The 15025-nt window shown below is 45.1% G+C and overlaps 1 protein-coding gene across 5 annotated transcripts in view; it reads right to left on the reverse strand.

Moving 5' to 3' along the window:
• Positions 1-10543: 10543 nt before the first annotated feature.
• Positions 10544-15025, reverse strand: part of syne3 (spectrin repeat containing nuclear envelope family member 3) — a 49399-nt gene continuing 44917 nt past the window's right edge. For all 5 annotated transcript variants that reach the window (XM_033027457.1, XM_033027453.1, XM_033027456.1 and 2 more), the window contains exons 12-13: positions 14812-14847; positions 10544-12654 (exon numbers count right to left, since the gene is read on the reverse strand). In XM_033027457.1, the coding sequence (XP_032883348.1) occupies positions 12460-12654; positions 14812-14847 (231 nt within the window). In that variant the 3' untranslated portion in view covers positions 10544-12459. The remainder of the gene's footprint in view (positions 12655-14811; positions 14848-15025) is intronic.

Raw genomic sequence — 15025 nt, forward strand, 5'->3', positions numbered from 1 at the left:
TAACCTCCATTCCCTGCAGATCAATATGTCTATCTATAGCCCCTTAAACACCACTATTGTATCTGCCTACACAACCAGCAGGGCCAGTGCGTTCCAGGCACCCACCACCCTCTGTGTAAAGATCTTGCTCCACAGATCTCCCTTCAACTTTGCCCTTCTCACCTTAAAGCTCCACTCCTGATTGTCTATCCTATCTGTGCCTCTCAAAATTGTCTACACTTCTACCAGGTCTGCCGTAAGTGTCCAACTCTCCAGAGAAAGTAATCCAAGTTTACCCAACCTCTCCTTGTAGCTGGTCACCCTTAATACCCATAGCATTCTGATAAACATTTTCTGTGCCCTCTCCAGAGCCTTCATACCCTTCCTGTATGGGGCAACCAGAACTACATGGAGCCTAACCAAAGTCCTGCAAAGCTGCATCATGACTTCCTAACTCTTTTACTCAATGCCCTGACTAATGAAGGTAAACATACCGTGCTATCTGGGTGTGCTGTAATTTTCAGGGAGTTATGGACTGGCACTCCACGATCCCTCCGTACATCAATACTGTCAAGGATTTTGCCATGAACCATATATCTTCCCCTCACATTCGTCTTCCCAATGGAGGAGACCGAGGACAGAAAGGTCAGTGTGGGAATGGGAAGGAGAATTAAAGTGTCCAGCAACCGGGAGATCAGGTAGGTCCAGGCGGACTGAGCGAAACGATCGCCCAGTCTGCGTTTGGTTTCGCCGATGTGTAAGAGTCCACATCTTGAACAACGGATACAGTAGATGAGGTTGGAGGAGGTGCAAGTGAACCTCTGCCTAACCTTAAACATTTATCTGGGTCCCTGGACAGAGTCGAAGGAGGAGGTATAGCGACAGGTGTTGCATCTTCTGAGTTTGCGATCTTTACATGGTGTCAGACTGGGTCTGCTCCGCTCTGTTTATCGCGATTTATTTCGTTTACCAATTTTTATTTTCGTGTTTTTTTGTGATTTGGGAACATGGCTAGCTTTTGTCGAAAGCCTAGCCCGCTTGTGTTTGATTCTGATATCGTCGCGCGATGGAGAATATTTGAGAAAGATTACTCTCATTATATATGCATCGTTCACCGCAACGATCCCGACGATTTGAAAGCTTCGCTACTGTTGAATTTAGCGGGTCCGGAGGCAATGATCCGCGTTGACTCGTTTGAATTTGCACCTGCCCAACTGGATGCGAATGGACAGGTATTGGTGCCAGCAGAATCTATAGATTACTCGATGGTGTTACTGAGAACGTTTAGAGAACTGTGTGACCGACCGTCTAATAGAATCCTCGAGAGGACAAGATTTTTTGCCCGAGTGCAACAGCCTGATGAACCTGTGGAACGGTTCATCAGCGACCTGAGATACATCAGTTTTTGATGCAGGTTTGGTGAAATAACAAATGAGCTTGTTCGAGATAAAATTGTGGGAGAAATGAGTGACCGAAAGCTGCGAACTGAACTATTACGGAATGCAGACCTGACTTTAGATCAGGCTATTCATGCTTGTCGGATGGCTGAGACTGTGGCACCACTGGCTGATTATGAGAGCGCGAATGCTAATCAACAACTAAATGTGAATATGGCTAGTTACTCTCCGCAAAGATTTCTTAATGCATCCAGCAAGGTTCAGAACATGCCTAACACGAGGTGCACAAACTGTAACTATTTCCACCCCAAGGGGCGCCAATTTTGCATAGCCCAAGGGAAAGTATGTCATAATTGCAAAAAACCCAACCACTTTGCTAATTCTTGGCGTTTTAGTGGGAGTACAGCTCCAAGGTCAAAGCTGCACCTGATTCAACAATACCCGTCTGATTCAGATTCTCATGAACAAGACGAATCGTCCCACGGGAACGACTCTGATAGCTCAGACACTGGACCTGCCGTACTTTCCCTAAACTTGCACACCACAGGCAAAGTTACTGATCCTGCTGTGACCATGATGGTCAACAACCAACCACTGATCGCCAAGGTCGATACTGGTGAATATCATGTCACTCAAAGTTTTCAACAAGATAAGAACCACTGAGCGCATGGGAAAAGACCTCCACTTTACATGCGTATGGAGGGGAAATTCTTCACCCGCTGGGCAAAGCCGATTTCAAATGTACCATCAATGAATAGACCAAGGATTTGCTTTTATACATCGTTCAGCCAAGTTCCGAAACCATGCTAGACATCGATGCGTGCCATGCCCTGGGTTTGGTCTATTTCAGGCGTGCTGTTCACAAACTCTGTTTGACAGAGGGACCACCAAAACAGGTGCTATCCAACTATAAAGATTTGTTTGACAACCAACTCGGCAGACTGCCTACAACATCTAAGATCGTTGTCGACCATGCAGTCACCCCGATCGTACGTGCCCCTCACCACGTCCCGCATGGTACGCGTGAGCAAATACACGATAAACTTAAACATATGGTCTCCATTGGGGTCCTTGCCAAAGTCAGCGAGCCCTCTGATTGGGTCTCCACCATGGTTGTCACCACAAAGAAAGACAAGAAGGAGTTATGCATCTACATCAATCCTAAAGATTTGAACACAATAATCAAACGCCAACACCATCCTCTGAGGACCATCGAAGATGTTGCAGCACAAATCGGTAACACAACGGTTTTCTCAATCTTGGACGGCAAAATTTCATTCTGGCAAATCCTGTTAGACCGTGCTTCATTGGCGTTAACAACATTCGCAACCCCGTTCGGACGTTACCGGTTCCTAAGAATGCCCTTTGGCATCAACTCTGCCAGCGAAGTCTTCCAGCGTGCAATGGAACTGTTTGCAGAATTCCCCTGTGCCTTCATAGTTGACGACATTCTGGTTTATGGCCACGATGCCACCGAGCACGATGCAAACCTACGCAAAGTACTGGACCGTGCCAGAGACATCAACGTAAAGCTGAACCCACTTAAACCCACCCTGGGAAAGTTCATCCCCTATCTCAGCGAACTTTCAGCCCCCCTACGTCAACTAACTCATAAGGACAACACTTGGTCCTGGTACCCAAACCACCAGCGAACCTTCGAGACTTTAAAGCTACAGCTCGCTAGTGCACCGACTCTGTCTTACTTCAACCTCAACCTGCCGGTTACAATCACCTGCAACGCATCCCAGTATGGACTAGGCGCTGTATGCCTGCAGACCTCGTTCAACGGCGATGTTTTGCTGGTGTCCTACGCTTCCAGAACACTAACAGATACCGAACAGGGCTATGCCCAGATAGAAAAAGAGCTGCTTGCCGTGGTTTTTGCCTGCTTCAAATTCAAAGACTTCATTTTTGGCAAAACCTTCACGGTAGAGACTGATCATCAACCTCTGGTTACCATACTGAGCAAGCCTATCCACGCTGCCCCAGCAAGGCTTCAACGCATGATGATGCAGCTTCAACGGTTCGATTTCCGCATTGTCTAGAAAAAAGGTAAAGATATGCACATTGCAGACACTCTATCCCGGGCACCATGCGCCACCAGCGAACAACATCCTTATGAACGTGCAGAATTAACCGTTCTAAAGGTTTCCTTCGTTTCAACTGACCGCCTTCGCCGCTTCGCTGAACACACTGCCATGGATAAAACCTCCCAGCTGCTAACTTCAGTCATTAAAAGCGGCTGGCCAAACAAACAACCCAACACCCCCATTGAACTAAAACCCTACTTTCTGATACGTGACGAGCTTGTGCTACAGGACGTAGTGATTGTAAAGGGCCATAAGACAGTCATTCCCCCTCCCCCTCTCTACATAAGGAGCACTACGAGGAGATCCACAGTGGCCACCCTGGCGTTGAGGCCACCCTTCAACGTGCCAAAGAAATGATTTACTGGCCCGGAATGACCAGGTATATTCGGGGAAAAACGGAGTCATGCGCGATCTGCAATAGGCAGGCACCACACCAGCAAAAACAACCGCTACTGTCCCAACCGGCTCCACCCCTACCATGGTCGTCCATGGCCGCCGATATTTTCAACTGGCAAGGGAAACCGTACTGAACCCCCCATTCAACACCACTGACACCCCCCCATGCTCTCTCCTCACAATTTTACATACTCCAACCAACACGTACTAATTCACCTGCCTCAATCCATCCATTCCGCACCGATTGCTTTCCCCCCCCCCCCCCCCACCCACCCCCCGCCATCTATCCATGCCGCACTGATTCACACATCCCCCCCCTCCCCCCCCCCCGGGCCCTATTGTGCTGGAAATGTCTTCAGAGCGAACATTGACTGTTTGATAACGGAATGCAATCAAATGTATTTTAATTCCCAACGTTATTATTTGTTTTAGTCCATAAAGATGGATTAATTAAATTGTGAACACCTGAAACATTAAAACCGCAGTGTTCGATTGTCACTGCTACCATTGACACATTATTACAGAATTCATTTTAACGGAAAACCAATGCTCTTAATATGGAGTATCAGTACTGTAGTTATTTAATGAGCAACATTCACAACTGTACGTTGGATTTATCCAGGTTTTACTTCTACAGTCGGTCATATACATCACAAATTTGGTCAAGAGATATTTCAGTTTAAATTTTATCATTAATTCTGGTGGGAATGATGGAAACAGCATTTATCAATAATTTATTTTTAATCTGGTGCGTACAAACTGGGTATCTTCATTGCTGTTCACAACACGTAATCTAATCTGAATATCTGGTAATGTGGCGTTTGGACACCTTTAAACATATTACCAAAAGAATATTTGCTGCAGTTATGTCCTTTGGCCATCTCTTGTCAGTTAGTGTAATGTTTAACCTGTCAGATGGATATAGTTGATTTTAACAGCTATTTAAATGCCTTTAGAAATTTCCTTGCAACCTATATATTTTGTTATGGATAAATTATGTGGGAAACGAGAGTGTTTCTGTACCAATAGCAATAACGACCCCATGTTATGGCCATGTCATGGTAATTTGCGGTCCTTCACAGAAAACATGCTTGCATCAATCTGTAGTGTGCATGGTTAAGCATATATGTTACCATGGTCCAGGATTTATTGACACAGGTTGATCACACGCTGAATAATCCAACCACATTTTTGTTTGGAATTGGAAAGAACTAATAGAAATTGCATTAATTGCAATGTGTAAAAAGAGTTGAGATACCGTATTATAATTTTGCTGCATGTCATTGTGGTATATCATGTCTTGATTGGTGAATATGTTTAGTTTGTGACTTTATTTGAAGCAGAATTATATGTGAATGCTTCATTGAGCATAATTCTGACTGGTAAATACGCACTTCGTCCGAGCACATTATTGCACGCGTCATGCAAACCGTCTTAAATGACCACCTAAACTGTCATTTGGCAACCTAAAAAGCTGCCAAGTTTACCTGGCTGGCAACAGGGAAAAAAGGTTAAGTGAGAGCCCTGCCAATACTATTTCTCGCCTAATGAAAATTTCTTTCAGTTCCTCGACCCCCTTAGATCCTCTGTCCTCCAGTACTTCTGGGAGATTGTTTGTGTCTTCCTTAGTGAAGACAGATCCGAAGTACCTATTCAACTCTTCTGCCATTTCCTTGTTCCCCATAATAATTTCACCCGTGTCTGCCTTCAAGGGACCCACATTTGACTTTTTTTTCCCTTAACATATCTAAAGAAGCTTTTACTATCCTTCCTTATATTCCTGGCCAGCTTCCCTTCGTACTTCATCTTTTCAGCCCGTATTGCCCGTTTTGTTTCCTTCTGTTGTCCTATGAAAGTTTCCCAATCCTCTGGCTTCCGGCTACTCTTTGCTGTGTTATACATCTTTTCTTTTAGTTTTATTCTATCCCTAACTTCTCTTGTCAGCCACAGTTGCCTCCTACTCCCTTTAGAATCTTTCTTCCTTTTTTGAATGAAATGATCCTGTGTCTTCCGGATTATGCCCAGAAATTCCTGCTATTGCTGTTCCACCGTCATTCCTGCAAGTATCCCTTTCCAGTCTACCTTGGCCAGCTCCTCTCTCATGCCTTCATAATCCCTTGTTCAGCTGCATCACTGCCACGTCCGATTTAACCTTCTCCTTCTCAAACTGCAGATTAAAACTAATCATATTATGATCACTACGTCCAAGCGGTTCCTTTACCTCGAGTTCTCTTATCAAATTTGGTTCATTGGACAACACTAAATCCAGAATTTTCTCTGGTCGGCTCCATTACAAGCTGCTCTCAGAATCCATCTCGGAGGCACTCTACAAACTCTCTTTCTTGGGGTCCTGAACCAACCTGATTTTCCCAGTCTACCATAATGAAATCCCCCATCACCACAGTGGCATTACCTTTGTTACATGCTAGTTTTAACTCCTGCTGCAACTTACACCCTACATCCGGGCTACTATTTGGGGGTCTGTAGATAACACCAATTAGTGTCTTCTTGCCTTTGCAATTCCTCAACTCAATCCCTTTACTCCCTTTCCCTTTAACTCCGTCCTTGACTATCCCATTTGACACCTCCCCCCCTTATTTAGTTTAAAACCACCTGTGTCGCAGTGGCAAACCTGCTTGCCAGAATGCCGGTCTCCCTCCTGTTAAGGTGCAATCCGTCCCTTTTATACAGTTCCCCCTTACTCCAGAACAGATCCCAGTGGTCGAAGAATGTAAATCCCTGCCCCCTGCACCAGTTCCTCAGCCACACAATCAGGTCCAGTATCTCCCTGTTCCTGCTCTCGCCAGCACGAGGAACTGGAAGGAAACTGGAGATAACCACCCTGGAGGTCCTGCTTTTCATCACTTTTCCGAGCTCTCTAGTCACGCTTCAGAATATTCATCCCCTTCTTTCCGACATCGTTTGTGCCAACATGCACTACAAATTCCGGCTGTTCATCTTCGCCCTTGAGGATTTTCTGGGCTCTGTCCGTGACATCCTGGATCCTGGCACCCGGGAGGCAGCACACCATCCTCGAATCCCGTCTGTTGCCGCAGAAACCCCTGTCCGTACCTCTCACAATGGAGTCTCCAACCACCACTGCGTTGCCTGACGTCGGCCTCCTTGGTGTTGGCTCAACAGTACTTTTTTCTTCGCAAGCCAGTAAGCCGCTCAGTGCATCAACGTCTTCTGTCACGACAGCTTTTAAGTGGGTGAACCTGTTCACAAGAGGTACAACACCCGGGGACCTGTGCATTCCATGTTTACTTCAGTTTCTCACTGTCACCCACCTTCCCTCTTCCAGCACCTTAGGTGTAACAATCTTGCTGTAGGACTCGTCGAGGAATGACTCAGCCTCTCGGACGAACCTGAGGTTATCCACTTGCTTCTCCAGTTCCCCAACACAGTCCTTCAGGAGCTGTACCTGGATGCATTTCTCACACTTGTAGCAGCCAGAGGCACCAGCGGTGTCCTTGACCTCCCACATACTGCAAGCATCGCACTGAATCAGCTTGCCTGACATCTCCTTCTTTCGTCTCTCCCTCTCCAGCATATTGCGTAGTCTCCTCCCCTCAGCCTCCTCGCTGAAGACTCTCGAACCAAAGACTCACACTTTATTCACCAGGCCGCTCCCTCACTGCCGCTCCCCTAGAGCAGTCTTGCTTATATTCACAGATAAATTGCCTAATTTACCAATTTACAAACCAAATTCCTCAGTTTTAAACTGTTTGTCCCTTGTGACTTCCTCTTCTCCCCCACGGGCTCCAGCCAATCAGTGCTTCTTCCTGCTTCTCCTTGTTGCTGCTTCTTCAAAATCTACGTCAGCTCTGTATAAATTATGGAAATCATTTCCATGGGACAGGAGCAGGCAGAAACAATGGGTCTGCCAGGGCAGTTGTGTTTGTGGATTTTGGGGAGTAGGTAAAACCGGGCTGTGCGGGGCTGGAAGACGATAAGGTTGGAGGATGTGGAAGGCAGAGTCGGAAGTGATGAAATCAGTAATGGTGTTTGAGATTAAGGCCTGGTGCCTGTCTGTGGGGTCATGGTCCATGGATAAGTAGGAGGAGGTGTCTGAGAGTTGTCGCCTGGCCTCAGTCCGGTAGAGGTCAGCACACCAGACTACCACAGTACCTGTCAGCGGGTTTGATTATGTCAGGGTTGCTGCAGAGTGAGCGGAGGGCTGTACGTTCAGAGGGGATGAGGTTGGAGTAGGTAAGGGGAATGGAAATATTATCTGTACTCAATACCCAAACCAATGCTTTCTGCACCACCCAGTTCCCATGTGTGGTCATGTTTAAGAAACATTGAATTTGTATCCCTCGTAGACGCATTGGGGCAAACAGCTTGTAAAACAGTCCCTTCAGCCCAACTCTTCCCCGCTGACTACAATGCTCCAGCAAGGCAAGTCCCTTTTGCTTGTATTCGGCCCACATCCCAGTCAACCTTTTCTATCCACATACCTGTCCACAAACCTGTCCAAGTGCCTTTAAAAGGTTTCAGAGGCCCTCTTCTCTCTCTGGTTGCATACTTAAGGGCCTGTCCCACTTAAGCTATTTTTTAGGCGACTACAGGTGACTAGGTTGTCGCCACATGGTCGCCTGTATGGTCGTGAGTAGTCTCCTCAGTCGCCCAAAGAGTCGTAGCATTTTACTGGTCGCCGCTGGATTTCAAAATGTTCAAACATTTTCGGTGAGTTGGCTTGACACCAATGAGTGTAGCTTGACTTCTCCTGACTTGGGTGCTGTTGTAGGTTGTCGCTAGGTGACATAGGTTGTCGCCAGGATGACGTAGGTTGTCGCCAGGATGACGTAGGTTGTCGCTAGGTGACATAGGTTGTCGCTAGGTGACGTAGGTTGTCGCTAGGTGACGTAGGTTGTCGCTAGGTGATGTAGGTTGTCGCTAGGTGACTTAGGTTGTCGCTAGGTGACGTAGGTTGTCGCTAGGTGACGTAGGTTGTCGCTAGGTGACTTAGGTTGTCGCTAGGTGACGTAGGTTGTCGCTAGGTGATGTAGGTTGTCGCTAGGTGACGTAGGTTGTCGCTAGGTGACGTAGGTTGTCGCTAGGTGACGTAGGTTGTCGCTAGGTGACGTAGGTTGTCGCTAGGTGACGTAGGTTGTCGCTAGGTGACTTAGGTTGTCGCTAGGTGACGTAGGTTGTCGCTAGGTGATGTAGGTTGTCGCTAGGTGACTTAGGTTGTTGCTAGGTGACTTAGGTTGTCGCTAGGTGACTTAGGTTGTCGCCGGTGCTGACTTCGGTGACTACCTACGTCAATCGGCGACAGGTACCGGCGACTGAATTGTCTTAAGTTGTTTTAAGTTGTCTTCAGTTGTAGCCGACAGGGTCGTAGCTTGTCGCGGGTGGACGTAGGTTGTCGTAGGTGTGGTCGTAGTTGAACGTCCTAATAGATCGCCGGTTGTCGGCAGCTTGCCGTAGCTTGACGTCGTCTAGGTGGTAGGTTATTGTAGACATTGTCATAGACATTGTCGTTGGGGGGTCCAGTTGCCGGTTTTTCGGCGACCTGCTACGACTATGACAGTCACCGAAAAAATCACCCAAGTGGGACAGGCCCTATAGTCTTAATATAGCTGTAAAATATCTTTAGATTCTCCTTAATATTGTCTGTCAGAGCTATCTCCTGCCCTCTTTTAGTTCCCCTGATTTCCTTCTTAACCATGCTCAGGGATATACTTCATCCCAGCTGCCTCTATATCTGTCCCATGCATTTATTTCCTTGACCAGAGCCGCGATTCTCTCTTCCTCCAGGTTTCCTTGCTCCCAGCTATCTTGCCCTTCACGTTAACAGGAACATGCATACCTGAACAGTCACCATTGCACTTATAAAACACTTTCCAGAAAACAACCTACTCCAGTCTACTTTAGCAAGTTCCTGCCTAATTGCCCCAATTCAGAACTATGATTTGTGGGCCCACCCTGTCCTTATCCACAAACTATTTAAAAACTAATAGACTGTAGTCGCTGCTTACAAAAGGCTCTCCGCAGACACTTCAGTCACTTGTCCTTCGTAGGTCACATTTTGTCCTCTCTCTTGTCGGGTCCTCTACATATCGCCCGAGGAAACTTTGCTGTACACATTAAACAAATTCCACTAGCTTCCACAGCATCCTCGAATATATCTAATCAGACTCAGGAGATTTATCTGCCTTCATACGCCTAAGAACATCCAGTACATCCTTGACCACAATACACACTGTCCTCAAGACATCACCATTAAGAGTCCCAAGTTTCCTCGCCTACATGCCTGTGTGGGAGAAAAGCTGTATTATTCATCTGCAAGAACCTTGTTGGAATCACAGCTGGAACACTGACTACTTGTCTGCTCTCTATTCGAGACACGAAAGATAATGTTCCACTTGTTTGTTGTAACAGTAACCTTATGAGATTGAGAAACAACATGATTTGTTCCCTCTACAGTGTAAAATAATCAGATGCTCATTAAGGAAGATGAATATTAAAAGGATGAATCTGGAACTATTGCCTTCATTTCAGGACAAAGGAACAGTTCAGACAAATGAGGAGTAAGATGAGAAAATATGCACGTTCGGCCACTTTTGTTTTCAATCTTTGGAGCATGATGTAGGTGTAGATGCTGAGAACAACCTAAATGTCTTGTAGGTGAATCACTATAGGTTGACATGCGGGCACAAGAATCAATGAGAAAAGCAAATAGTATTTGGTCTTTATTGCAAGAGGCAGAGTATAAAACTAGAGACATTTTGCTCCCATTATTTCAGGCCCTGGTAAGATTCTGGAAAACTGTCAACAGGTTCAGTCTCCTGAGCTAGCAGAGATTTCTTGCAGATGGAGTGCAGCAAAGATGCATCATACTGGTGGCTGAGACATTGGCTTGCCATACAAAATCAGACTAAGCCATCAAGTACAAGTATGAGAGGTGATTTCACTGAAACACACAATTCTAACAAGGCGGGAAGAGGGGAGGTGCCATGATTAACTCTTCCTCTGTCTGCACTGTCCTCTGTCCCGAACAATGAAACTAAGTGGTCGGCCATTCAGGACTGATGTATCTACAGGGGATAGCTCTCTCAGATCAGCCTGAATGGTACAGCAGGTGTAGTTAGCCAAATGGCCTCCTCCTGCATTAAGTCTCAATATTATGAATTTCATTCTTCGGGACATAGTGAATTATTGGAATCACCAACGGCTAAATGCAGATGCTGAATCACTAAAAATGTTCAAAGCTGAGACTCTACAATCCAGCACCTGTGGTTGAGGAATGGGGAGGATAGATCACAGAGATCTTGCTAAGAAGGAACTGCAAATGCTGGTTTAAACCGTAGACACAAAAAGCTGGAGTAACTCAGCGGGACAGGCAGCATGTCTGGAGAGAAGGAAAGGGTGACGTTTGGGGTTGAGACCCTTCTTCAGACATCACAGTGATCTTGCTGACTGGTGGAAGCAGTGTCAGGTCTGCATTTGCTACATTTGCTCCCTCTGTCCCAACAATGAAACTTCGGGCACTGTGAGACTGTAGGTGTAGGGTTAACGATGAATTTGAACATCTATTTATCGCAAGTATAAAATATTTCCAGGAAGTTCAGTAACCATAGGACAAATGTTAAGATAAAGCTGTCGCTAGCCAGATCTACACCAGTATAATTCAAGAACCTTCTAATTATTCCCAGTGTTCATATTCCCCAAAGCCCTGCAACTTTTTATACCTCAAATGTAAATCCAATTCTGTTGCAGGTTATTGAATCTATTTTGATCATCCTTCTAGTTGGGGGATTCCAGATCGTTTTTGCTGCCCACCTAATTCTTCAGAGATTTAAAAAAAATGCAACAAATTATAATCTGAAGTGCTTTACCTGAAAGCGGTGTGTAAGATTAAATAATAACTTTCAATGGGAAGAGGATATGTAACAACATGGAATAGCAGGGGAGTGGAGATGACCACTTGCTTCCTTCCAGCGTGATTCTGCAACATGGCCAACTCTCTGTTCCAAATCATGTTGTGTTAAAATCCATACAAATGATAACATTAAGGTTTTTAAACATTAATGATGCAATTGAGAATGAGGTATATAATTATACTCCCCTTCAACTGAGTAACTTCTACTTATCACAACTGCTGGCTGGTTGAGGAATCCTTCGCTTGGGAAACTTTTCACAGACATTGAGGAGTTTATGTCCATTAATAACATAATCTCACAAAATGACCCGTCAGAAAAAATACCTGGATTCTACAAATTTCACCGTTTCAAACCAAGACATGGGCCTGAATCACAAATATTGGCATGATCATTAAAAATGGTTAATAATTCCTTCTAATAAATTATTTATGGTTTATAAATGTTAAAATATCTTTATAAAATGGTCCAGTTATCGTGTGAGAAACTAGCTAAATACTATAAATGAACTGAACTAATGAATCTGATCTCACTATGGTAACAATTGGGTTTAAGAGATAATACTGTTGTCACAATGACACGAGAATGAAGTGCGTTTAGCAACCTCTCTGGTGAAATGGCCACTGGCCTAAGACAGGTTGGCTACTCTGAACACACGGTTGCGAGGAAGAGCCTGTGCTGGCTACCGTGTACAAAGGAAGAACATGCCTGCTATGTTGGTGGAGGACCCTGATAGCGGAGCGTCAGGTAGAAAGAACGTGCAAAATTGTTGACCACACTACAGCTGTCATGTTCCTCGATGAGCGGCAGTAGGAAGGCGAGTAGCAGTAGCAGGAGTAGGAGCAACTGAAGAGGGAGCGCTGCACAGCAGGCCCGAGATAGATAGCTGCATATCCCTCCTGGCACCTACAGGGAAATAAAGCAGAGAGAAAAACTGGTTGCAATGCATAACATTCAATTCCAGTCAAAACGCAGAGGGATCTTATTTTTTTAGCATAACCAATTATAGTATTCATAAAATATTAAATATTTGCATTTAGTTAAACATGGCCACAAACCATTTAGGTTTCTGCTTATTATTGTCATGTGTGCTTCTTCTTCTTGTGTATGGCGTGCATAGGCTAAAGTTGTAGGACAACTTGTTCTATTTCATCTTATTTGATTGTGTACGCCAGGTTGATTGCATTTGTCGAAACAGAGCAGACTACGTGAAGGTTGCAATCTCCATCATCTGAGAGAACTAGATACTTCTCATCAGTCCTGAAGTTGGTATCCCCGCCATGTGAGATACAGTGAAAAGATTTGTTTTGCATGCTATCCAATCAGATCAGATAATTCCATTCACAAATACAATTGTCAAACTCAAGTACCATATGTAGAGCAAAGGGAAAGATTCACAATGCAGAATATAGTTCTCAGCATTGTAGCATCAGTTCCATAGACAGAGTCCAATGTCCGCAATGGGGTAGAGGTAAATCAGAAGGTAGCCTGATTACAGAGGGGAAGAAGGTGTTCTTGAGTCTGGTGCTGTGCACTTTCAAGCTTCTGTACTTTCTGCCAGATGGAAGCGGGGAGAATAAATGAGAGGGTGGGACAAGTCTGCAGCTGCCACTGATGCCTCATTCACCATGTCCATACTCCAGCCAAATGTGTAATCATTTAAAAACAGGGAGATGGAGGCTGACATTATCAAACAAATCCCACGCAAGGGTGACCCAAGAACTCCGATCCAACACTTTGCACAGAAAGCTTGATTCATGAAAAACAAGTAACACTTTCAAATCAATTTTTCAGATCTGAGTGGCTGCGTCCAACAATTATTGTCCCCCCTTCTGTCCTTGGTTCAATCTTCTGATCTTCTGCTAAAGAAATCCTACAGCGCTGTTGGGAGTGAGTTCCGGGCTTTTGACCAGTTGAAACAATGGCAATATCTTTCCAGAATGGGGTAGTGTACAGTTTGGAGTGTCACCTGCAGATGGTGGTGTTTGAATAAGCTAATGGCCCTTGTCCTTCCTGGTCACTGATTTTGTGGGTTTCAGTAGAAAGACCAGCCAGACAATAGACATTAGGTGCAGGAGTAGGCCATTCGGCCCTTCAAGCCAGCACCACCATTCAATGTGATCATGGCTGATCATCCACAATCAGTACCCCGTTCCTGCCTTCTCCCCATATCCCCTGACTCTGCTATCTTTAAAGAGCTCTATTCTAACTCTCTCTTGAAAGCATCCAGAGAATTTGCCTCCACTGCATTCTGAGTCAGTGAACTCTACAGATTCACAACCTTCTGTATGAAAGTTTCTCCTCATCCCCGTTCTAAATGGCTTACCCCTTATTCTTAAAGTATGGCCCCTGGTTCTGGACTCCCCCAACATCGGGAACATGTTTTCTGCCTCTAGCATGCCCAAACCCTTATTATCTTATATGTTTCAATAAGATATCCTCTCATCCTTCTAAATTCTAGAGTATACAAGCCCAGCGGCTCCATTCTCTCAGTATTTGACAGTCCCGGCATCCCGGGAATTAACCTTGTGTACCTACGCTGCACTCCCTCAATAGCAAGAATGTCCTTCCTCAAATTTGGAGACCAAAATTGCGCACAATATTCCAGGTGTGATTTCACTGGGGCCCTGTACAACTGCAGATGGACCTCTTTGCTCAACTCATCTTGTTATAAAGGCCAACATGCCATTCGCTTTCTTCACTGCCTGCTGTACCTGCATGCTTACTGTCAGTGAATGATGAACAAGGACACCCAGATCTCATTGTACTTCCCCCTTTCCTAACTTGATTAGATAAGCATCTCTGGAGAGAAGGAATTCAAGAATATCTTTTTGGACAATCTGAGGGCGCCTTGAAAGTAAATGCAGTGATGTGTTTTCTGGATCACCACATCAGTGCAAAACACACCATGTCAACATAAGATCACCGTGTCTAGGTAATGTTTCTCACCAACTACCCTATGTATTCCATTCATAACTTTGTCTACCCTCAAACACTTGCTCACAGGAAAACAAAAACAAAATAATTCAAATTAAACACAAAGATTTAAAGAAGTGTAATTACCTTTCTAAATTCATCAACTTCATTTTGGCTTTGAATCTGCAGAAACAATCACAAACAAAGTAGAAAGAGTGAAACAGAGCAGATGGTCAGTGAAACAGAGCAGATAGTCCGTGCAGCGAAGAAGCAGTGGGGGCAAAGCTGCAATGACCAAGTTATTACAATCTCTGATGCCTTATGTAAATGAGCAAGGGCAGCAATTATTTAGTTCCAACAT

The sequence above is a fragment of the Amblyraja radiata genome, chromosome 9 (genome assembly GCF_010909765.2).
Source record: "Amblyraja radiata isolate CabotCenter1 chromosome 9, sAmbRad1.1.pri, whole genome shotgun sequence".
Classification (NCBI taxonomy): domain Eukaryota; kingdom Metazoa; phylum Chordata; class Chondrichthyes; order Rajiformes; family Rajidae; genus Amblyraja; species Amblyraja radiata.